The 25,383-nt window shown below is 41.5% G+C and overlaps 1 protein-coding gene across 1 annotated transcript in view; it reads left to right on the top strand.

Annotated features, from left to right (window-relative positions):
* The window catches only part of MACF1 (microtubule actin crosslinking factor 1), a 338,082-nt gene that overhangs the window by 154,742 nt on the left and 157,957 nt on the right, over positions 1–25,383 (top strand). The window contains 7 exon segments of the mRNA XM_070468372.1: positions 22,401–22,567; positions 23,348–23,460; positions 23,561–23,667; positions 24,073–24,192; positions 24,331–24,426; positions 25,058–25,185; positions 25,276–25,369. Of these exon segments, the coding sequence (XP_070324473.1) occupies positions 22,401–22,567; positions 23,348–23,460; positions 23,561–23,667; positions 24,073–24,192; positions 24,331–24,426; positions 25,058–25,185; positions 25,276–25,369 (825 nt within the window).

Below are 25,383 nucleotides of genomic sequence, written 5' to 3'. Positions count from 1 at the left end.
GCAGGCTACAATCCATGGGGTCACAAAGAGTCAGACATGACTGAAACGAGTTAGCATTACCTTGCTGAACTCTCCACTCCTTTCCTGGACCAGTTTTCCTCTGGAGTAGAGGGAAATGAAAACCTGATTTGTCCAACATGTTCAGAAGTTTAAGGAGGAAAAGGCTCCTAGAAGTCATCTGCTCAACTTAACCTGTGGTAGCAGTCACAGCCGAAGGCCGTTTCTTGCCCCGAGTTGATCGTTTTCAGGAATTGGGTTTGCTTGTACTTCAGGAACAGAACAAGGCCCAGTTTCCCCCTCAGTCTCTCTCTCCCATCAGGAATCTTTCATAAGCCTCTTATCCTTCTCCATCAGAGGGCAGACAGAATGAAAACCACAATCACAGAAAACTAATCATACAGATCACATGGACCACAGCCTTATCTAATTCAATGAAATTATGAACCATGCTGTGTAGAGCCACCCACGATGGATGGGTCATGGTGGAGAGTTCTGACAACACATGGTCCACTGGAGAAGGGAATGGCAAACCACTTCAGTATTCTTGCCATGAGAACCCCATGAACAGTTTGAAAAGGCAAAAAGATAGGACACTGAAAGATGAACTCCCCAGGTTGGTAGGTGCCCAAGATGCTACTGGAGATCAGTGGAAAAATAACTCCAAAAAGAATGAAGAGACGGAACCAAAGCAAAAAACAACACCCAGTTGTGGATGTGACTAATGATGGAAGTAAAGTCTGATGCTGTAAAGAGCAATATTGCACAGGAACCTGGAATGTTAGGTCCATGAATCAAGGCAAATTGAAAGTGGTCAAACAGGAGATGGCAAGAGTCAACATCAACATTTTAGGAATCAGCGAACTAAAATGGACTCGAATGGGTGAATTTAACTTAGATGACCATTATATCTACTACTGTGGGCAAGAATCCCTTGGAAGAAATGGGGTAGCTATCATAGTCAACAAATGAGTCGGAAATGCAGCACTTGGATGCAATCTCAAAAATGACAGATTGATCTCTGTTCATTTCCAAGGCAAACCATCCAATAGCACAATAATCCAAGTCTGTGCACTGACCAGTAATGTTGAAGAAGCTGAAGTTGAACGATTCTATGAAGACCTACAAGACCTTCTAGAACTAACACCCAAAAAAGATGTCCTATAATGAAATTATAGGGGACTGGAATACAAAAGTGGAAGTCAAGAAATACCTGGAGTAACAGGCAAATTTGACCTTGGAGTACAGAATGAAGCAGGGCAAAGGCTAATAGAGTTTTGCCAAGAGAACACACTGGTCATGGCGAATACCCTCTACCAACATCACAAGAGAAGACTCTACACATGGACATCACTAGATGGTCAATACTAAAATCAGATTGATTATATTCTTTGCAGCCAAAGATGAAGAAGCTCTATACAGTCAGCAAAAACACGACTAGGAGCTGACTGTGGCTCAGATCATGAACTCCTTATTGCAAAATTCAGACTTAAATTGCAGAAAGTAGAGAAAACCACTAGACCATTCAGGTATAACCTAAATCAAATCCCTTACCATTATACAGTGACAGTGACAAATAGATCCAAGGGATTAGATCTGATAGAGTGCCTGAAGAACCATGGATGGAGGTTCGTGACATTGTACAGGAGGCAGGGATCAAGACCACCCCCAAGAAAAAGAAATGCAAAAAGGTAAAATGATTGTCTGAGGAGGCCTTACAAATAGTTGTGAAAAGAAAAGATGTGAAAGACAAAGGAGAAAAGGAAAGATGTACCCATTTGAATGCAGAGTTCCAAAGAACAGCAAGGAGAGATAAGAAAACTTTCCTCAGCGATCAATGCAAAGAAATAGAGAAAAACAATAGAATCAGAAAGACTAGAGATCTCTTCAAAAAAAATTAGAGATACCAAGAGAACATTTCATGCAAAGATGGGCTCGATAAAGGACAGAAATGGTATGGACCTAACAGAAGCAGAAGATATTAAGAAGAGGTGGGAGGAATACTCAGAAGAACTATACAAAAAAGATCTTCATGACCCTGATAATCATGATGGTGTGATCACTCACCTAGAGCCAGACATCCTGGAATGTGAAGTCAAGTGGGCCTTAGGAAGCATCACTACGAACAAAGCTAGTGGAGGTGATGCAATTCCAGTTGAGCTATTTCAATTCTAAAAGGTGATGTTGTGAAAGTGCTACACTCAATATGCCAACAAATTTGGAAACCTCAGCAGTGGCCACAAGACTGGAAAAGGTCAGTTTTCATTCCAGTGCCAAAGAATGCTCAAACTACGGCACAATTGCCCTCATCTCACATGCTAGCAAAGTAATGCTCAGAATTCTCCAAGCCAGGCTTCAACACTATGTGAACTGTGAACTTCCAGATGTTCAAGCTGGGTTTAGATAAGGCAGAGGAACCAGAGATCAAATTGCCAACATCCGTTGGATCATCGAAAAAGTGAGAGAGTTCCAGAAAAACATCTACTTCTATTTTATTGACCATGCCAAAGCCTTTGACTGTGGGGATCACAAGAAACTGGAAAATTCTTAAAGAGATGGGACTACCAGACCACCTGACCTGCCTCCTGAGAAACCTGTATGCAGGTCAAGAAGCAACAGTTAGAACTGGACATGGAATGACAGACTGATTCCAAATTGGGAAAGGAGTATGTCAAGGCTATATATTGTCACCCTGCTTATTTAACTTATAGCAGAGTACATCATGAGAAATACTGGACTGGATGCAGCACAAGCTGCAATCAAGGTTGCTGAGAGAAATATCAGTAACCTCAGATATGCAGATGCCACCACATTTATGGTGGAAAGCAAAGAAGAACTAAAGAGCCTCTTGATGAAAGTGAAAGAGGAGAGTGAAAAAGTTGGCTTAAAACTCAACATTCAGAAAACTAAGATCATGGCATCTGGTCCCATCACTTCATGGCAAAGAGATGGCAAACAGTGGAAACAGTGACAGACTTTATTGTTTTGGGCTCCAAAATCACTGCAGATGGTCACTACAGTCATGAAATTAGAAGACGTTTACTCCTTGAAAGAAAAGTTATGACCAACCTAGATAGCATATTAAAAAGCAGAGACTTTACCAACAAAGGTCTGTCTAGTCAAAACTATAGTTTTTCCAGTAGTCATGTATGAATGTGAGAGTTGGACTATAAAGAAAGCTGAGCACCAAAGAATTGATGCTTTTGAACTGTGGTGTTGGGGAAGACTTTGAGAGTCCCTTGGACAGCAATGAGATCCAACCAGTCCATCCTAATGGAAATCTGTCCTGAATATTCATTGAAAGGACTGATGCTGAAACTCCAATTCTTTGGCCACCTGATTTTAAGAACTGACTCATTTGAAAAGACCCTGATGCTTGGAAAGACTGAAGGTGGGAGGAAAAGGGGATGACAGAGGATGAGATGGTTGGATGGCATCACCAATTCGATGGACATGAGTTTGAGTAAACTCTGGGAGTTGGTGATGGACAGGGAGGCCTGGCATGCTGCAGTCCATGATGTCTCAAAGAGTTGGACATGACTGAGTGGCTGAACTGTACTGAATAAGAACAGAATTTAAACTTGGGCCTTGGGGTGTGCATCTGTTAAGTCCCTTAGTTCCAGCACTCTATTGGAGGAGTGAAGGTCTGGTGCCTGCCTGGAGAGTTATATTGTAATATCAGTTTTTGCTGATTAGGTGACTTCCTGGAGTCTGATTGAGTTTCTCTCCCCTGCTAACCTCCTGATCCTATTTCTTACTGTGGTTTGTCATGGCCATAAGATGGTGCTGCAACTTTGCAGTTGGCCTTGGGAAAGGCCTAGGGGAGAAGGGAGAAAGAACACCTCCTGCAGTGGTCAGGCACTTGGGCATCAATCGGGTCTCAAGCACTGTGTAGGAGCTGTGACTTCAGGGCTTCTCATGCTTTCCTTCGTGATGGGCATTTTTCAGGTCTCCAGGAGAGGTGAGTAGGCTTACTTATAGCCAGGCCAGCTATTTCTCTCTGCAGAATGGTCTGGATCCTACTGGTATAGAATAAATAACTTCAACTGGGAGAAAACACGTGTAGCCTCTGTCCTTCCACTCCATTTGGAGCCCTTTGGACTGTGCTGTTATTTCATCTGTCACGAGTATACTTAAAAAAAAAAAAAAGAAGAGGTGGGCAAACCCCACTAGCACAACAGGGTGGTTTTTGAATCCAACTCTTCAGGCCCTTAATTCAGACTTCCTGCCCTGCTGCAATTTGAGTAAAAACCATCTGGGCCTCATCTTAGCAACTTCCTCTCTCACTCCCAAATAGCAAGAGTTATCTTTTCCTTTGAGTTCTTGGTCTTTGTGAGTCTAGTTGCCAATTCAAAACAGTGGAGTATCTTCCTGTTTTACTTAAGTGACTACAGACTTGCATCACCACTGCAAGTAGAAAGCAGTGTAAGTTGGGGTTCAAGTTCAAAGTCTTAAACAGGCATCCATGTTCTTACTGTAGCCTTGGGCAAGTAAATCCATTTTTCTTGACCCTTAGTTTCTTTACCTGTAAAGTGTAAAAGTATAGTTTTGACTTCATTTGGTTACTGTGGGAATTGAATGAGATAATCCATAGCTTAGCACAGGGCGTGGTACATGACAAAATGCTAAAACTGCATTAGCTGTCAGCAGCAGCAGTAATTACTGTTGAACATTCATGTCAAGTATTGTTCAACACAAACACTGCTTCTCTGTTGTATTTGTACGTGGTATCCTTTTTACCCAACATCCCTTATACTGTACTCAAAACTGATTTCCGGGTGTTCCCTCTGTGTGTCATCGACCAGCAGAATTAACAGATGTCTGTCTTTCTCTCTCTCTGAAAAGGAGGGAAAGAAATGCTGCAAGAGTCTAGATCTTTAAAGCATGTGTTTCTTTTTGTAACTATGAAGATTAGGCTCTGGTCTCCAGGTTATCATTTTATTGTTTCTTGACCTGAAAAATTTGAGAATATGTTAATCCTGTTAGATGTTTTCTTTTGGACATCTCAGTGCAGCTGTTGAAATCTAGCTCCCTTCACAGTTTGGGGGCCATAGTCCTCGGCCCTGGCTCTTCCCGGCCCTTCCCTTCCTGGTTGGTACCAGCGGCTGGTTCGCTTTTCCCCTCTTTCTCCTCCTCCTTCCTTTACGTTACCTTCTCCCAGGGCCTCTCTTCTTTCCCCCTCCCTTTTCCATTTACTCTTACATTCCCTCCCTCCTTCCCGCCCTCCCTAATTCCTCCCCTCCCCTGGTTTCTAGCTCCTTTTTGCTTTCTGTTTGTGTTTCTGAGGGCCGTGCTCCAATTACCTCATATTTGGAGAGAGGAAGCTGTAGCCAATCCGGTTTCTGTCTGCTTTTAGGTCAAGTGATTTCTGAACTGCAGTGAGATGCTTTGAATTTGTCTTGTTGCAGCTCTGAGCCTGTAAGATGGCTGTCTGAATCGGCAGCGGCTGGCAGAGACAGAGAGAGAGGCGGGGAGGGAGGGAGGAAGGATTGGAGGAGTTGCCGGCATAGTGCATGTTTTTAAATGTACATCTAATCCGATGAAGCCGAGGTTGGGATTTTTCTGGGATCCCAGGACTGGCTTAGCTGCGTTTTTGCAGAGATTAGGAGAGGAAAGCAATGGGAAATTCGCTGGGCTGCGTTAAGGAGCCGAAAGATTCAATAGCCGTTCCCGAGAAGGCTCCCATATCTCCTAAGAAAAGGGTTCGGTTCAAAAGGAAGTGGAAGGGGAAGAAAACCCCCACTCCAGCAGCACCCTGCGAGGAAGAACCCGTGCAGGGAACTGGAGCCCTCGAAGAGACCGGAACCCTGACGAAGTTAACAGTGAGTCTCCAGAAGGGGGACGGAGTGGGAGGGGCCGAGCCACCGCCACCCCCGGACGTCTTACTGCCCGGGGACTCGGCCCCCAGCTCAGGGCTGGGAGCCCAGGGCATGATCGTTCAGGTGAAGGAGAGGTTCCAGGGGGAGATCCAGACCGCTCAGCTTGTGTTGGAGAATGAGTCATCAGTTGCCGGAGGGGTCTGGGATTCCCTGGAAGAGGGGACGACGGTCATCGCTCACCTGCTGGACAACCCGGCAGAGAGGAACTGCGAGAAGTCAGCGAGCCAGCTGGTGGCGTTCCCGAGGGCGGCCTCCTGCAGCAGCAGGGCCGTGCTCCTGCCTCTGCACAGGGGGGCTGCCGTGGAGAGAGGAGCCGCTCCGCTAGGGGCCAGGGGCTGCGCTGCCCCCGGAGCAGGCCGACCCACCGACACGGGCAGCCTTCCCGCAGGCTGGAATGTTGGCGGAGGAACCAAGGGCATCTCAGGTGCCCCTCAGACAGGTCCCCGGACTGTGGAATATTCCGCTCCCTCATCACTGCCAGACCAGCCGAGAGGCCAGAGCCGCACAGAGCCTGCCTGTGTGGGCCGAGTGCCCCCCCAGGTGCCCAGACTGCCTGCTTCTCAGAGTGACGTATCCATCAGTGGCCGGACTGTGAGCATCTTGCTGTCCTCCTCCGGCTATGGCAGCGACGGGCCCCACTTACGTGGAATCCAGCCTAAAGACCCGGAGCCTGAAAAGAGCTCCACGTCCTTCTCAGAAGAGGATGGCACCCTTTCTTTGGAGGCAAGCCACACCCCCTTATGGGGTCTAGAGTTGACGGGTGGGCATGCTTAAGGGATAGTCAAGCGGTGGTTTGCATTACTGGCCTCAAACTTACAGAAGTGGAGCGCGGCGAGCAGTGAGGAGCGCTTCTTACGCTTTACCTGTCAGTCGGATGCCGGGAGTTAGCCACTGCTGCGCTTGGCAAGCAGAATCTATTTCAGGTCTGCCCCTTGGTGCTTGAAACCAGCTTCTTGTCTCTGGGGACTCCGACTCTGGGTAATCATGCCGCATAATTGCTCGAGCTATCTGGTGGGGTTATCTCTCAAGGTGCAGTGCTAGGTAATACTTCACTCTCAGCAGGTCTGTTATCAGCTTCCCTGTTGTAGGAAGTTGTGTACACAGAGGTGACGGGGAGGCTGGCTGACTCTTTGAAGTGAGGTGGAAGGGTCAGGGGGAGGCACTGTCTTCTGTGTGAGTGTGACTGCTCTTCTCCCTGGAGAATGGTGTCCTTCCTGGAGCTGATGTAATCCTTCTCCCGAGGGGACACTGCTAACGACAACACCCATTCCCGAGGTGGAGTGGCTAGTCCTCCGCTGGTTCCTGATTCCAGCACTGGAGGAGAGGGACATAGGTTTATCTGGAGATGAGTCCAGAGCTTGAGGGGGCAGATGGAGGGGGTTAGAGCAGTCTGAAGGTTCAAGGCTAGAAACAGTCTGTTTTCTGATCAGACTTGTCCATGTCCCTAACATGGTTTTGTTTGTGAGATACACATTCAGATGTAAGTGGAGGTGGTGGTAGTGGTAGGTGGTGGGTGCTGTGATGCTTTTCGGAGTCGAGGAGCAAGTGAGACTTTAAGAGCTCTGAACGGAGAGAGGAGGGAGAGCCCCAGGTGGCGCAGGGTCTCGTCTGCACATACGGGGTGAGCGTGTAGGTGGCTGAAGTTATAATCGTCAGTGACTGAAGAACTTTTGTTGGCATATTGGTCTCTGCAGCAGAAGGAAAAAGCTTTAGGGGGCCAGAGGGCCAGAGGTAGAAGATGGAGCAGGGCATTTTCCGTGCTGGGCTGTGGGCAGCTGCCCTGGTGCCTGCAAGCAGACAGGGGCCCACATGCTTCTCACCAACAGCAGGACGCTGGGGAGAGATGCAAATTTAAGGTGACCTGTGGTTAAAATGCCTATTTGGGTAATGAATTTCCCCCGTGGATAGGCCCATTTCAGTGCCCTTTGTTATTATAGAGTTTGGAGACTCCAAATAGTTGGAGGAAAAAATGGTCATTGAAAAGTATTTATTACGTGGTTGGGCAAGAGGCATCCTTGGGCTTTTCATATAAAAATGTGTGTGTGTGTGTGTTAAGGTGGAGAGGGAGGCAGTGAGGCTGCTGGGGTGGGGTTGTCTGAGTTTCACTGGATGAGAGGAAATGTCAAAGGCGGCTTTTACCTTGGTACAGAGGGATGTAGAGTAATGGTGGCAGAACCAGTGGCTGAACTGATCGCTCTTTTGATATTCCTGAAGTTGTGGAGGCATCGTGATGATTTAGGATACATGCTTAGAATTAAGTGTGAGGTTTTCAGAAACTTTGGAATGTAAAATGTGAAGGAGCTCACATTTAGTGGAAGTCAGTTCAAGATAATGTCCTGTAGGTGGCTGTGGTACTTTTGGAGCAGGAAGGCTCTGGACAACTCTGTGAGGAGCCTCCAAGAAGAGATTGGTAGAAGAAACCTCTGGACCGTGGTCTGTAGTTTGACCAAATCAACATCAGTGTGACTCTTGGGCTGTTCAGTATGAGAATCATACTGTTGTGTGGTGCTTTCTGGGCAATCAAGCTCTACATCCTGTCCCAGCTTCCCCGAGAGCAGGCACAACCAGACTACACAGTTATGGCCTAGGAAGAAAAACTAGGTGACCTGGAGTCAGCTCAGAAGTCTGGCACGGCTTTGAGGTTCTGTGTCCATCTGGTGATGCAGGGACCACAGACTGTATGACCATCCTGTATGACAGATAGATAAGAAGTGACTTCTCAAGATGTGTCCCTTATCTCTTAAGGATGAAGGTCCTTAAGTTCACGGGGTCCTGAAACCCTCCTTGGTCTCTGAAGGTCTTGTCTTCAGGGACCTGCACCCTGCCTGGCAGCCTGCTCACAAGGCCTGGGGACGGCGACAGCCAGAGAGGCAGGGGAGCGTGTTCTGACACTGCAGATCTCCTGGGAAATGTGGGTTGAGCCTCAGGGCGAGAGCATCTGACTGGAATGTGAGGGCCCTGGGAGGACGCAGGGGTCAGGATAGCAGCTGCTGCTGGTCACACACCAACTCCTTCCTAAAGAGGGAACAGCAGGCATTCCAACAGAGTTGATGGTTGGTTGGTTGGTTGGTTGGTTCCTGTTTTGTCTTGTCTTTAACATGTCAGGGTAGAAAACAGAAAACTTTGCGCTCCAGAGTGGCGTCTGTCCTTGACATAACTGAGGCCACATTGTCTCTCCCGTTGATGACTCCAGGGCATGGTGATGGGAGTGGGGCCAGACTCTGCCCACACAGAAACGTGGCAGTGGGTTTGTTTCTTTCCAGGACAGAGAGAAATTGGAACTGATTCCTGCTGAGTGCCGGCTTTGGGTAATAGAAGACAAATGGTCTGGTTTTTTGTTCACCTGGTAGAGCTGATTCTTCTCTTGACAGGAAACAGTTAACTACAGAAATAGGATGACAGCGGCAGGGGACAAAAATGGTTTTCAGAATAAGTAGTAGACTAGGATTTGGAGCTGGGTGGGAGTGAGTTAACAGCAATTGTACTTTGATGTCAGACAAAGGCCTTCACTGGTCCAATCCATCTCTCAGGAGGACTCCCTGCTCCCAGCTGCCATCGATAGCTATAATACCTGGCTTAATGGAACAAGGAAAATTGTTGAAAATCCCTTTCTTTTCTCCCTTGGCTGCACTGCCAGTCTCCCGGCCGTGGTTAGTGGATTCTGTTGAATGAAGAATTTGGCCGAATACCATCGCCCTTGCCACAAACCCTTAGATATCGGGTGAATAGTTAGAAAACACTGGGGCTGGACATGATGAGAAAGAAATCAGTTGGTATATTATTTTCTGGGCTAAGCCTTTTCAGTTATAAGTATCCCTTTCCCATTTCTCCTCTTGAATTATAGGGAAAGTTGTTTTTACTAATACTGACTTTGTATTACAAGAAGAAAGCAAAATTCACCAGATGGTACTATTGGAGGAATGTAGCAGTTAAAGTTACAGTTAGAACCTTTATTTAAGAAAGGAGTTTTTTCTTTTAAATAATTTTACTTAATTAAAAATACTACCAAAGAATAATGATTATTTTTCAGGTATAACAATGGTGTTGTGGCTATGTTAAAAAAAGAAGAATCTTTTTAGAGATGCATACTGAAATATTTTTGGAGGAAATGAGAGTGTGGAATTTGCTTTACGATAATAGGGGAGGAGTGAAGTGGGTGGAGTGTAGATGAAGCAAGATTAGCTATGAGTTGATATGGTAGGAACTGGGTGATTGGTACATAGGAATTCACAATATTCTTTTTTTTTAATATATATTTGGTATTTTCCAATTCAAGCGTAACATTTTTTCTGAGTTTTGACTTGTTTTTCACTGTTCTTTTCACTAATTTGTTTTGGAAAATAATTTTTGTCAAATTATGTTATTTATATTAACATGTAATGAGTTTATTATCTTTTTAAAAAAATATCATCCCACACACCTCTGGGAACCACCAATTTCTTCTCTGTATCTATAAACCTTTTTTTTTTCCCCCAAGCTTTTCATGTGTAAGAAGGATCATACAGTATTGTCTTTCTCTGTATGATTTATTTCACTTAGCATAATACCCTCGAGATCCAACGATGTTGTCGCAAATGACAGGATTTCGTTCTTTTTAATGGCTGAATAATATTCCGTTGAGTATATATGCCACAATTCCATTATCTGTTCATCCATTGATGGACATTTCAGTTGTTTTCAAATCTTAGTTATTGTAAATAAAGCTGCACTGAAGGTGCATATATTTTTTCAAGTTAGTATTTTCATTTTCTTTGGATAAGTACCGGAAGTGATGTTGAGCATCTTTTGATATACCTGTTGACCATCTGTGTGACTTTTTGGAAAAAATGTGTATTCTGATCTGCCCACTTTTAAATGGGATTGTTTATGTTTTTGCTGTTGAGTTGTGTAAATTCTTTGTGTATTTTGAATGTTAACTTCTTATCACATGTATGCTTAGCAAGTATTTCCTCCCATTCAGTGGGTTGCCTTTTCATTTTGTTGGTGGTTTCCTTTGCTTTGTAGAAGCTTTTTGTGTGTCTGTTGTTGATGTTTTATGTGTGTGTGTTGTTGTTTTGCTTTTGGCATCAGATTAAATACATCATTGCCCAAATCTACATCAAGGAGCTTGCTGCTTGTTTTCTTTCTTTCCTTTTTTTTAAACTTCTTGTTTTGTATTGGGGCATAGCCGATGAACAATGTTGTGATAGTTTGAGGTGAACAGGGAAGGGACTCAACTATACATATACAGGTATCCATTCTCCCCAAACGCCCCTCCCATCCATCTGTCACATAGTATTGCACAGAGTTGCATGTGCCATACAGCAGGTCCTTGTTGGTTATCCATGTTAAATAGTAGCAGAGTATACATGTCCATCCCAAACTGCATAACTCTTCTTTCCCACAAGCAACCTTCAGTTTGTTCTCTAAGTCTGTGAGTCTCTGTTTTGTTAATTCATCTGTATCATTTCTTTTTAGATTCCACATAAAAGGATGAGTTTCTGTGTTTTCTTCTAGGAGTTTTATGATTTTAGGTTTTATGGTCAAGTCTTTAATCCACTTTGAGTTAATTTGGAGATATGGTGTAAGATAGTGGTTGAGTTTTATTCTTTTACATGTGGCTGCCGTTTTCCCAACACCATTTATTGAAGAGACTCTCCTTTCCCCATTGAGCATTTTTGGCTCCTTTTGTTTGTAAATTAATTAACTGCATATGCATGGGTTTGTTTCTGGGCTTTATCTTCTGTTTCATTTATCTATATGTCTATTTTTATGCCAAATACCATACTATTTTAATCTTTGTAATGTTGTTGGAAATTGGGGAGCATGATGCCTCCAGCTTTGTTCTTTTCTCCACATTGCTTTGGTTAATCAGTGAGGGTGTGTGTGTGTGTGTATGTATTTCCATACACATTTTAGGATTATTTGTTCTAATTGAAAAATGCCATTGGAATTTTTATAGAGATTGTTTTGAATTTGTAAGTTGCTTTGAGTAGTATGGACATTCTAACAGTATTGATTCTTCCAGTTTGTGAGCACAGAATTTCTTTCCATTTATTTGTGTTGAAATTTATTTCATTTATGTCTTATAGTTTTCAATATACAGGTCTTTCACCTTTTTGGTTGAATTTATTCCTAGACATTTTATTCTTTTTGATGCAGTTGTAAATGGGATTGTTTTCTTAATTCCCTTTCTGATTGTTTGTTACTAGTGTATAAAAATGCAACAGATTTTTGTATATTGATTTTGTATTCTGCAAATTACTGAATTTGTTTATTCCAATAGTTTTTTGATGTCTTTAGGAGTCCTTAGGGTTTTCTATATATAATATCCTGTCACCTGAAAATTGTGGCACTTTTATGTCTTCCTTTCCAATTTGGATGCCTTTTATTTCTTTTCCTTGCCTAGTAGCTCTGGCTAGGACTTTCAGCATTATGCTGAATAAAGTGGTGAGAGTAGACAGCCTTGTCTTGTTCCTGATCTTAGAGGAAGGGCTTTCATCTTTTCATCATCGAGTATAATGTTAGCTCTGGCTAACATTATGATGAAATACCTTTCCTCTATACCTGCTTTGTTGAGAATTTTTATCATAAATGTTATTGAATTTTGTCAAGTGATTTTTATGCATCTGTTGAGATGATATGACTTTTGTTCTTCCTTTTGTTAATGTGTTGTATATAACATTGACTGATTTATGGATGTTGAACTATCCTTGCATACCTGGAATAAATCCTACTTGATCATGGTATATGATCCTTTTAATGTATTGTTGAATTTGGTTTGCTAGTATTATTTTGAGGATTTTTGGATCTCTGTTCTTCAGGGATGTTAGCCTGTAATTTTCTTTTCTTGTGTTGTTTTTGTTTGGTTTTGTTAGCAAGGTAATGCTGGCCTCATAAAATGAGTTTAGAGGAGTTCCCGCCTCTTCTATTTTTGGAAGAAATTTAAGAAGTATTGGTGTTAATTCTTCTTTGAATGTCTGATAGAGTCTATCATTGAAGCTGTCCTGGACTTTTGTTTGTTGAGAGATTTTTGATTACTGATTCATTCTCCTTACTATTAATCAGTCTGTTCAGATTTTTTGTTTCATTTTGATTCAGTCCTGTTAGGTTGTATATTTCTAGGAATTCATCCATATCTTCTAGGTTGTTCAACTTGTTGGTGTATAATTTTTCATAGTAGTCTCTTACAATCCTTTGTATTTTTATGGCATCAGTTGTAACATCTTCTCTTTCATTTCTGATTTTATTTGTGTACTCTGTTTTTCTTGGTGAGTCTAGCTGAAGGCTTGCCAATTTTATTAATCTTTTCAAAGACCCATCTCTTAGTTTTGTTATTCTTCTCTACTGTTAGGAAAAATAATGGTGGAATTATTATATACTGCATGGAGCTTCCCTGGTGGCTTCATCTGGTAAAGAACCTGTCTGCCAGTGCAGGAGATGCAAGAGATGTGGGTTCAATTCCTGGGTCTGGAAAATCCCCTGGAGAAGGAAATGGCAACCCACTCCAATATTTTACCTGAAAAATTCCATGGATAGAGAAGCCTGGCAGGCTGCAGTCCATGGAGTTGCAAAGCATTGGACATGACTGAGCATGCACGCGTGTGCACACACACACATTATGTAGTGCATATGCTGAAAAAAGATTAATGTCCAGAATATTTGAAGTGTAGTGTAAGTGAAATGGTTAAGAGTATGGAGCCAGGTTGGCTGAGTTTGAGTGTACCTCAGGGCAAGTTACTTAATATCTCTGTGGCACAATTTCCTCCTTTGTAAACTGAGGATAGGAATAGTATATACTTTTCAGGGTTGTTGTGAGAATTATAAGAGTTGATGGAAGTAAAACTCAATGAAAGTGAAAGTGTTAGTCACTCAGTCATCAGTTATTAATGTTATTTAAATAATTTCTATAAATAAACAAGAAAAATGTAAACATGCTAGTAGAAAAAATAGGGGAAAGCCCAGGAATAAGCAATTCACAAAAAGAAGAAGGAAAAAAACCCAAATGCCTCATACACAGGATTCTTTCTCACTAGTATTCCAAGATATAAAACTCAAAGTAACAACAGAATGCTGTTTTATACCAATGAGACTGGAAGAAAATAAAAAGTTTGAAAATGCATAGTGTAGGCAAAGATGCAGAATGATGGAAGAAACGTTTTACACCCTTGTTGATAGAAGTGTAAATTGGTGGTGTTATTTGGACAGTAGTTTGGCGATATTTAGGAAAATTTTAAAATTCCCATATTCTATGATCCAGGATTTCCATTCTAATTATATTCTCTGAAAAGTTTTCCATGACTCTGAATTTGAATACTGAAAGGAGAGCTCCCGTGATCTTTACCTAATTCTTCTGTTGGTAATAAACACAGCTGCCATAAGATCTCTCTAGCGAGGCATTTGTAATGAATTACTACCTTGTACCCTCACCTGTTTCTTGAGTGAAAGTTTTCAAAGTCTGATGCCTTCACTGTAGTGGGATGAAGTCAGCTAGAAACTTCAAGACACATGAATCAAGTATTATTATTAGCACGTTACATCTAGCTCATTCCCTGAGACTTACATAGACTTACAAAGTTCGCATTCCTCAGCCTGGTATTCCAGCCCCTCCATAATCTGTCTAATCTTCTCTCCTATATCGATCCCCCAGTAGGACTTCCATGTCTTAACAGGTCGACCTCTTAACTGTCCACTACTATTCCTGTTCCAGCTTCTAACCTTTGTTTGTATCTACTTTCTACATAGAATTCTTGTCTTCATTTTTTTTTGTCTGTTTCTATAACATCCTTCAAGGATGCGTTTAAATCACACTTCTTTAAGAAGTATTTTATCACTCTGAAGTGAAGTGAAAGTCACTCTGTTGTGTCCCACTCTTTGTGACCCCATGGTGTTATACAGTCCATGGAATTCTCCAGGCCAGAATACTGGAGTGGGTAGCCGTTCCCTTCTCCAGGGGATCTTCCCAACCCAGGGATCAAAGCTAGGTCTTCCGCATTGCAGGTGGATTCTTTACCAGCTGAGCCAGCAGGGAAGCCCATTTTTATCACTCTGCTGTTGCTGCTGCTAAGTCACTTCAGTTGTGTCCGACTCTGTACGACCCCATAGACAGAAGCCCACCAGGCTCCCCTGTCCCTGGGATTCTCCAGGCAAGAACACTGGAGTGGTTGCCATTTCCTGCTCCAATACTCTAGCCCATACTAATTATTAATTAAGCTGAGATCCTCTATTGAATATTACTATTTCCTATATTTTTTTAAAATAATTTTTTATTTGCTGGGTCTTAGTGCAGCACATGTGGAGAAGGAAATGGCAACCCACTCACTCCAGTATTCTTGCCTGGAGAATCCCATGGGCAGAGGAGCCTGGCAGGCTACAGTCCACAGGATCACAAAGAGTTGGACATGACTGAAGCAACTTAGCATGCACACAGGCATTACGGCACGTGGGATCTTCAGTATTCATTGCAGCATACAGGATCTTTAGATACAGCATGTGGACTCTTAGTTGCAGCATATGGTATCTAGTTCCCTGACCAGGGATTGAACCCAGGTCTCCTACATTGGGAGTGTGGCATTTTAACCACTGACCACCAGGGAAGTCCCTACTTACTGTATTATTGTTCCTCTTTTGGGGCCTTAAATTATGTGAAACTCTTCCCTGTGTTTTTACCACATATGCCTAAATACAAGGTAAAGTTTTTTCCTTCAGAAATTAGCCTTCAAAAAAAGAGAAGGGCAGATTCTTTTTGTTTTGGATTTTTAAAAATAAAGTCTTTCTTGTTATTGGGCTCCCAGTGAAATTATAGTCAGTTCATGAAAAAGGATTAATGAATCTGCTAATTCATTGGATACCAGTTTTTGTAGAGATCAACTAACAAAATTAGTTCAACAAAAAGAGTAACTGAGGAAATTCCCTGGCAGTCCAGTGATTAGGACTCTATGCTTCCAATCAGGAGGCCTGGTTTCGATCCCTGGTTGGGAAACTAAGATCTCGCAAGCCACATGGCCAAAAAGAAAGAAAGAGTAACCAAAAATCTAAGAAAGTTTTAACTATTATTCTTGAGAAAATAACCTAAGTTGAAGTGTTGAATGTAGCAATTGTATGTGTTTAATCATATTTTTTAAAACTTTATTTTTTAAAATTAAAAGCATTTTTTTTTTTTAGCCATGCTGCGCAGCACATGGGCTCTTAGTTCCCCAACCAGGGATCAAACAGCACCTCCTGGAGTGGGGGTATGGAATCTTTACCACTGGACCACCAGGAACGTCCCGAAAACTTTCAAACATCACCCACATCACTTATAAAAACACACACACACAGCAAGTGATCACATTATGGAAATCATAAATAGCAATAGAATGAATGGGAAAAAAACAGTGTTACACAATTGGATTCTTGTGGCTGAGGATGAAATTTACAAGGACAGCATGGATTCAGACAAGTGCTGTTCTATCTCAGAAATCTTAGAAAGGAATGTAGATGATGTTTTCTAGAAAATGCACCCAAATAGTAGCTTTATTATTTCTTAAAGTACCTTTATTTATGAAAAAGACTGTGTAAGGATGCCTGTGAAGACTCTGAATAACATGATTTTATGAAATGTAAAGGTAAAAATAAGCATGAATGCTAAATTAATGCATTAGATATGCTGCTCATTTTTAAAACTTGAAGTGTAGTTGATTTACATTGTTGTGTTGGTTTCTGGTGTATAATAAAGTAACTCATATATATCTTCTTTTTTTACTTTCTTTTCCATTATGGTTTATTACAAAATATTGAATATAGTTCCCTGTGTTATATGGTAGAACCTTGTTTGTCTATTTTATATACACTTGCTTGTATCTGCTAATCCCAAGCTCCTAATTTATCCCCTCCTTCTGCTTTGATAACTGTAAGTTTGTTTCCTGTGTCTGTGAATCTGTTTCTGTTTTGTAAATAAGTGCATTATTTTAAATATGGGTATTTTTTCTAAAAGTTTATGTATTCATGGGGCCACAAAGCTTTCCTTTCTCCAGTTCTCTCTTCCATCTGTCTATTGTCATTTGGGGAGATTTGGGACTGCCTCTGCTTGGAGCAGCCTTATTTTAGCCGGAGATATGGCATGTCTCAACTGAGTTCTTCCAGAGCAAGCATGTCTGGTTTTCTGTTCCCCCTTTTCCATCTGGCTAACCTCCACTTAGGTCGTGAACCCCAGCGTGGATGCTGTCTTGTTGCCTCTGCCAAGTTCCTTGGTACTGCTGGTTTGGGTGCTTGCTCACCTCTGTCACAGCGTTGAGCTCTCGAGTTGCTGTCTTGTCTTTCCTACTAAATTGTTTGAGCTTGAGGCCCAAGGTTGTGCTTTTGTCTCGAGATACCAAGAACTTGAACACAGGTCCTAGGACATAATCTTTGCTCAAGAAGTAACAGCAGAACGAGTACATGGTATTTGACATTTTCTGTTCTTCTCCCTCCTCCTGACGTGTGGTGTCTGCCGTAGTGCGAAGCACAGATGAGATGTTGTTCAGTAAATACCTGTTGACATGAGTGTGTGTTAGTCTCTCAGTCATGCCCAGCTCTTTGCGACCCCATGGACTGTAGCCCGCCAGGCTCCTCTGTCCGTGGAATTCTCCAGGTAAGAAAACTGGAGAGGGTTGCCATTTCCTTCTCCAGGGGATCTTCACGACCCAGGGATGGAACCCAGGTCTCCCACATTGCAGGCGGATTCTTTACTGTCTCGTTAGGAGCATATTCTGTTGCTAGACATGCTTCAGAGAGGGAATTAATCAAGCTGTGGGAAGTTGTGTGTTGAAAGAGAATTCAGGTAGATGAGCTTAGTCTCTGAGGTGGTAGTGAAGCTGTCCCCTTTTCCCAAATGGTTCCTTTTAAACATCCAGATGAGGGAGAAAGCTCCCTGGCTCTGAAGCTGGAATTCTCCATTTGGGAGATGAAGGTAAAAGCTTCTACATAGCTCAGAGGACAGCACTGCAATCGCATGTGAGTAATACGTGAAGAGATGGACAAAAGCCAAATTTAATTACTGAGATGATTATGATGATAATCCCATTTTTCTCATCCAGCTCACAATCTAGGAAGGCCCTAATCCAAACAGGGTATTTTTCCTTTCCCTGAGGGATCTAAACATTTCCCTGTCTCATTATAGCTGTGTTGAAAATCTGAAGTACAGCTGTTCATTGAACTGTTTCCAATACAATATACTAAGATAGTGTGATACTAAGACAGGAGATCCCATCAGAGATTCTGACTGTGATATTGTGGATATACAGTATCAATTGATTAACTGGAATTGCTTTTTAGGGTAAAGAACCCAAATACTCACATTTCAGTTTGCTTATTCAAATTCTGTCCCTTTTCACATCAACAAATCTATTTCCTGTTCTCAGCAATATTTTGCTTTGATGTGTATGTGAAACATACAGTGGGAGAACTGGGATATGTCAGAGTGGGTATCATTTAGCTATTGAAATAAACAGTCAGGAATGTTGTGGAGGAGCACTGGCAGGGAATTGGTACTAGTGAGAGGCTGTTTACACTGGACCGTCAGGATGATGGCTTGGGCAACATGATCCATTTATTGGGTCCTTGGCTTGTTTGATGATACACTATACATTATTTGCTGAGTAAGTTTGCTGTCAGAAGAGTGATGTGTCTCTTGATTCTAGGTGGGTCTTATCCCCAAATATGTTTTATTTATTACTGGGCTTCCCTGGTGGCTCAGAAGGTAAAGAATCTGCCTGCAATGCAGGAGACCCAGGTTCTATTCCTGGGACAGAAAGATCCCCTGGAGAAGGATATGGCAACCTACTCTGGTATTCTTACCCAGAGAAGACCATGGACAAAGGAGCCTGGCTGGTTACAGTCCATGGCATCTCAAAGAGTCGAACATGACTGAGTGACTCATACACACATTGTTTATTAGCCAAGTGATTATTAATTAAAACATTTTAAATGTCCATTATATGATCAGCAAAACACTAGGTGCAATGGGTGATAATACGGAACAGCCCTGATCACAGTCTCAGAGCAGGAGGTTACTTCTTCCACAGCATCCAGGCTTCTGCTGGGACAATTCTGTGTTAGGGAGCTTTCCTTCACAGAGGCTGCTGTGATTTTAAATCGTTCTGATAGTTCAGGTGTAGTATCTGCACCTCAGGAAACATACTCTCGGAGATATTAGATAATGTGCTGTGCTATGCTTAGACGCTCATTTGTGTCCAACTCTTTGAGACCCCGTGGACTGTAGCCCACCAGGCTCCTCTGTCCGTGGGGATTCTCTAGACAAGAATGTTGGACTGGGTTACCATGCCCTTCTCCAGGGGATCTCCCAACCCAGAGATTGAACCCAGGTCTCCTGCATTGCAGGGGGTTTCTTTATCAGCTGAGCTATTAGGGAAGCATGTATTAGGTAATAAAAACATATTAAATAATAGCCAGTGATGCAAGATAACATTTAATTTATGATATAGATTGTCAGTGCTGTGGGAATTAGGCCAGCATTAACTGAAGAAAGACCTCCATTTATTCAAGGAAGAGAGAGGGAACTCTTATTTGTTGAATTTAGCTGTGTGTTGGGCTAGGTTCATCATTGTATAATCCTAAAAAGGTAATGGGTGTGATTCCCACTTTACAGATGTCATAACCGAGGTCCAACTTAAAGTTGGTGAAATTGAGATTCAGACCTAGGCCTGTGTAAGATCAAAGGCATGTACTTTTCTCCTCTCTCAAGACTGCCATCTCTATAAAGTAGGTCCTGTGCTAGATTTTGGAGGTTTCTTAAAATAGCTTTTTTTCTAAATATAAAAATATACATAATGTAGAAAATTTGGGAAATATAAAAATCATCTATAATGCCTTCACTTAGGTAGAACTATGATTAATAATTTGGTGTATATACATATATACATCTATCACATACATTATGCATATATATGACTGTTATTTAACTATATATTTTTAATGTAAAATCACTATTATTATTTATTGTTTTGTTTGTATTTTTCGTTCTTGTTTTTTAGTCTGAAAATTTTTTTTTTTTAATTTATTGGTCATACTGTGTGGCATGCAAGATCTTGGTTCCCTGACCAGGGATCAAACCCATGCCCCCTGCATTGGGAGCTCAGTCTTAACCACTAAACCACCAGGGGAGCCCCCTTCTTTTTCTTTTTATAAAATATGATGGTTATTCTCCTGTCACTAACATTTTCTAAAGTGTACCCTTTTTCCCATAAGTAGGATTTTTTTTATTGGTAATAAAATCAGCAAACTTTGTATGGTAAAAATATCTTGAGTATTTTTACTGTGGAGGAAGGCTTAGAAAAGGCAACCAGTTTATTTGACAGCACATTTTTAATTTTACTTTAGTTCATCTCATTAACGTACTTTTCCCTCATTAATCACTTCTTCTTCTTCTTTTTTCTTTTTTACTAAAGCATACCTTTTTAAGTGCTATAAAGAATTCTGCCTTGTGTATGTGTTGTAATTTGTGACCAATCAATTCCCCATTAGTTTGAGCTCTTTATAATATTTTGCTGTAAAATATCTATAATATTTTGATAAGCATTTTTTAAAAACTTCAGCCTTATTGAAGTATAATTGACAAAACTGTGACATATTTACAGTGTACATCATGGTGATTTGATATTCAGGCAAATGTTGTGCTTTACAGATACGATATATATATATATATATATATATATTTTTTTTTTTTTTTACAAGCTAAAGGTTTGTGGCAGCCATGCATTGAGCAAGACTGCTGGTGTCATTTTTCCAATGACATTTGCTTACCTCGTGTCTCTGTTCCATGTTTTGTTGATTCTTATATTTCAAACCCTTCACAAGCAAAAAGATTACAACTTTCTGAAAACTCAGATCATAGCATATTTTAGCAATACAGTATTTAATTAAGGTGTATATATTGTTTTTTAAGACATATGCTATTGCACGTGTAATGTAGTATAGTGTAAACCTAACTTTTATATGTACTGGGAACCAAAAATCCGTGTGACTCACTTTATTGTGATCGATATCTCCTCTGTTGCTGTGGCCTGGAACCAAACCTGCAGTATGTGTGTTTATGTGCCTGTATGTGTATATTGAGAAAGGATTCCCATCATCTAGTTAAATAACATCCATCATCTCACATTTGTGTGTGTGTGTGTGTGTGTGAGAACATTTAAGTTCTACTCACTTTTCAAATTTCAATTATACAATACAGTATTTTCCACTGTAGACACCTGTGTTTCACATTAGATACTCAGGCCTTATTCAGCTTACAGCTAAAGGTTTGTACCCTTTTTCTATCCTCTTCCTATTTCTCCCACCCCACAGGCAACCACTGTGCTATACTTTCTGTTTCTATGGCTTTGATATTTTTTTTTTAGATTCCACATTTAAAGTGACATCATGCAATATTTGTCTTTGGCTTATTTTGCTTAACATAATGCCTTCAAGTTTCTCCATGTTGTCACAAATGGCAGGGTTTCCTTTTTCATTGCTGAATAATATTTTATTGTATATAACACATCTTTATTCATCTGTCTGTTGAGGAACACTTAGGTTGTTCCTATATCTCAGTTATTGTGAATAATGCTGCAGTGAACATGGGAGTGCTGATATCTCTTCAATATCCTGTTTTCATTTCCCTTATAGAACCACTATACTGTGTTCCAGAATGATTGTACCAATTTATATTCCCACCATGAGTGCACAAGGATTCCCTTTGCAGCACATTTTCACAAACACTTGTTACCTTGTTTAAACACTTGTTTACTTGTTTCTGATGACAGCCATTTTAATAGGTGTGAGGTGATAACTCATTATGGTGTTATTTTGCATTTCCCTAGTGATCAGTGATGTTGAATACCTTTTTATGCACCTTTTGTATGTTTTCTTTAGAGAAATGTCCAGTCGAATCTTCTGTCCAGTTTTAAATTGGGTTGTTTGTTTCTTTGCTATTGAATTCAGTGAGTTCATATTTTAGAGATTAATCTTTTATCAGGTATAGGATTTATAAATATTTTCTTCCATCCTATAGGTTGCCTTTTCATTTTGTTGATGGTTTCCTTTGCTGTGCAGAAGTCTTTTAGTTTGATATAGTCCCAGTTGTTTGTTTTGCTTTTGTTATCTTTCTTTTGGTCTTGATAAACATTTGTGTATAAATTTTTTTGCACATTTCTCTGATAACTTGCTATCAAATATATGTATATTTTAAGATTTGCTTAAAAACTGCCCTCCAGAGGCAGTTTATGCCCTTTACACTCCCACTAGTGGCAATATCATGAGAATACCCAATTTTAGATATTCTCTCCAACAATGACCAGTATCATTAAAAAATAAAAACTTTCCTAATTTGACAGGTGAAAAAAATGATCTCTCATAGCTTTAAATTGCATTTCTTTGACTACCGGACAGAATGAGTATATGTTGGGAGTTTTCATCTGAACTGATGCCAGCCTTGGATCTCCTTCTAAGAGCCATCATGTATGAAAAGAAGGTTAAAAGGCTTCATCTTATTTATCCTAAATTGCTTCATGTCCTATCTTTTGACAGATCTCTGACATCTACATTAGTGGAGAATCAGGGGACATGTCAGCTAAGGAGAAACTGCTCCTGTGGACCCAGAAGGTGACAGCTGGTTACACAGGAATCAAATGCACCAACTTTTCCTCCTGCTGGAGTGATGGGAAGATGTTCAATGCACTTATTCACAGATACAGGTAAATACAGTGAAGCCTCAAGGACCTGGAGAGGCTGCTTCTCATCTCTTTCTTATAATTAGCTATAATGCCACATTTCCTCTCAGCTGACAATCCAGGCTCTGATTCATTTTTTTTTATATATATAAAAAAGGAATATGTACTGAACTCCTGCTGTTCTAAGCACTGGGCTCATAGGGCAGTGAAGGAAGCAGCTAAATTCTTCCCCTCATAGAGCTTACTCTTCACTGGGGAAAATAGGCAATACACACAGAAGTGCATGCTGTCATACAGGGGTGAGGGCAGTGGAGGGAAGAGGTGATGGGGCTGGGGTGTTTTGGGCAGGGTGGTCAGTTGTGGCCTCTCTGATGAGGACGTTAGAGCACAGTCATGGATGAGGAGTGGGCCCTGTAGGCCTCTAGGGTCAGCGTGGTTCACTTGGAGGAAATAGCAATTGCAAAGGGCCTGAAGTGGGGACTTGCTTGGAGTAGGTGAGGGAAATAGGAATTTTGAATGACAAAAATCAGTATTATTATACTCCTAGTGGTCATAGCCACGCATTGGGAAAATTGATACCTTTCCCTTGATATCTAGCAAACCTACCATCCTGTACGTTTAGAATTAGGGAGCCCTGGGTTCCTGGAGTGTGATTAACAAGGTGACTAGTGCTCCTCTAAACCTCTTGCTTTCTAACTTATCCAGTGTTTTTCAGCTCTGAGTGCTTTTAAGAGGGTTTCTTTGTATGACTTCCCATGTATTTGTAGCTGGGGGCATTTCATATGTCTCGGTGGACTTTTGCAGACCTGATCTGGTAGATATGGAGAGGGTACAGATCCAGAGCAATCGAGAGAATCTGGAACAGGCGTTCGAAGTAGCGGAAAGACTAGGGGTTACCCGGTTACTGGATGCAGAAGGTGAGAGCTGGCTGGAGTTGGCGGTGTTTGACATACATTCATTATTTCCTCCCTGGCGGGTTCTGTTGTTCTAACAGATTTCTTGCCCTTTGTCTCTCAGATGTGGATGTGCCATCTCCAGACGAGAAGTCTGTAATCACTTATGTGTCTTCAATTTATGATGCCTTCCCTAAAGTCCCGGAGGGTGGAGAAGGGATCAGTGCTACGGTAAAAGAACACTCTCCTAAAATACCTTCTGGCTGTGATGGGTTTGGGTGGAGTGTTTTGATTAGACTATGTTTCTTCAGCCCTCAGTGTGTACAGAGCACTTTTGTACCGAGCAGACTGAATCCACGTCATCTTTATACATGGCTGCTGTCCTTGGTCCATGAGAATGAATGTAGATAGCGCTAATTTTGTAGCGTCCAGCATAGGCTATTATAGATGTCAGGAAATTAAATCCCATCTTGAGAGTCCTTGAGGAGCTTTAAACTGGGGACTCTGAGTGTTAAACTGAGCAGCTGTGTCTATGCCAGTAATTAAAGGAAAGGGCTTTATGTGGTTTGGGGTGGCCTGAGCTTTTCTTGCACACTGCTAATCAGGGCGTGTGTGGTGTCTACATTTTGGCAATAGGAAGTGGACGCCAGGTGGCAAGAGTACCAAAGCCGAGTGGACTCCCTCATTCCCTGGATCAAACAGCACACAATTCTGATGTCAGATAAATCCTTTCCCCAGAACCCTGTTGAACTAAAGGTAAAGTTATGGACTTAAATCTTTTTTCATTAATTCACTCTGGGGAGTAAGTCTTAGAGCTTGTTGCTGCTGGCTCCTGGGTGAGGTTTTATGAAAACTAGGATGTTTGCATTCATTCACCAAATATTAATTTTGTAGGCACTTTATAATCAATACATACACTTCAAAGAAACAGAAATTCTGGCCAAGGAGAGAGAAAAAGGAAGAATTGAGGAATTATATAAATTATTAGAGGTAAGGAAGCTTATCCTTTGCTGAGACTTGGGGTTTGCTGGGAGGCCCTTTGTTACTTTGTTCCCTGCATCTTCTTCCAAACCTTTGTTAATAGCAATATTCTCAGGGTGACAGATTGAGCATCACTCTCAGGCTGCTCTTAGAAATTTACGGTAAAGGGGAAGTATCTGCCATCACTGTTTTTCCAAGGGCCTATTGGAAAGTGGCACACATTGATTCAGAAATCTGGAGTTTTATGGATGTTTTCCTATTTCTCAGAGGAAGACTAATTCTTTCTCTCAGATAGAAAGAAAGAGGCTTCCCTTCACATTTTGTTTCCTAGAGAATTTGAAGCTGTGGAGATGGGCATTTCCACAGTGGGGATAGAGGACAGGAGGATTTATGGAAAATGTGTAAGAAATGAAAGGATTTCAAGCAAGTGGTCCCTATTTTAGAGGTGACTTTTTTGTTCTCACTTGAAGGTGAAGTACTGCTAAAATATCCACTTGTCATCTCTTATTAGACAGTGGGAAAAATTGCTGAATGGCTGGGAAAAGAAGCAAGAAGTGATGGACGAGGCATAAATTAAAACGGGGGCCTGAGGGCATGGCTGTGTTTTTGGACTAAAAGAGTATCTCTGTTTTGTTTTTAGGTATGGATTGAATTTGGCCGAATTAAACTGCCTCAAGGTTATCACCCTAATGATGTGGAAGAAGAGTGGGGAAAACTCATCATTGAGATGCTGGAGCGAGAGAAATCACTTCGGCCAGCTGTAGAGAGGTCGGTCCAGAGCCTGGAGGGGAGCTGGCATCACTAACTGGGCTGCTTTGAGCCCTGCCCTTGACTCTGGTTTTCACCTTATTATTTTAGGCTGGAATTGCTGCTACAGATTGCAAACAAAATCCAGAATGGTGCTCTGAGCTGTGAAGAAAAGCTGACACTAGCTAAAAATACACTGCAGGCTGTAAGTCTGACTGT

The sequence above is a fragment of the Odocoileus virginianus genome, chromosome 5 (assembly GCF_023699985.2).
Source record: "Odocoileus virginianus isolate 20LAN1187 ecotype Illinois chromosome 5, Ovbor_1.2, whole genome shotgun sequence".
NCBI classification, from domain to species: Eukaryota; Metazoa; Chordata; class Mammalia; order Artiodactyla; family Cervidae; genus Odocoileus; species Odocoileus virginianus.
The sequence above is the reverse complement of the archived record's forward strand: the minus strand, read 5'-3'. Positions and strand labels throughout refer to the sequence as shown.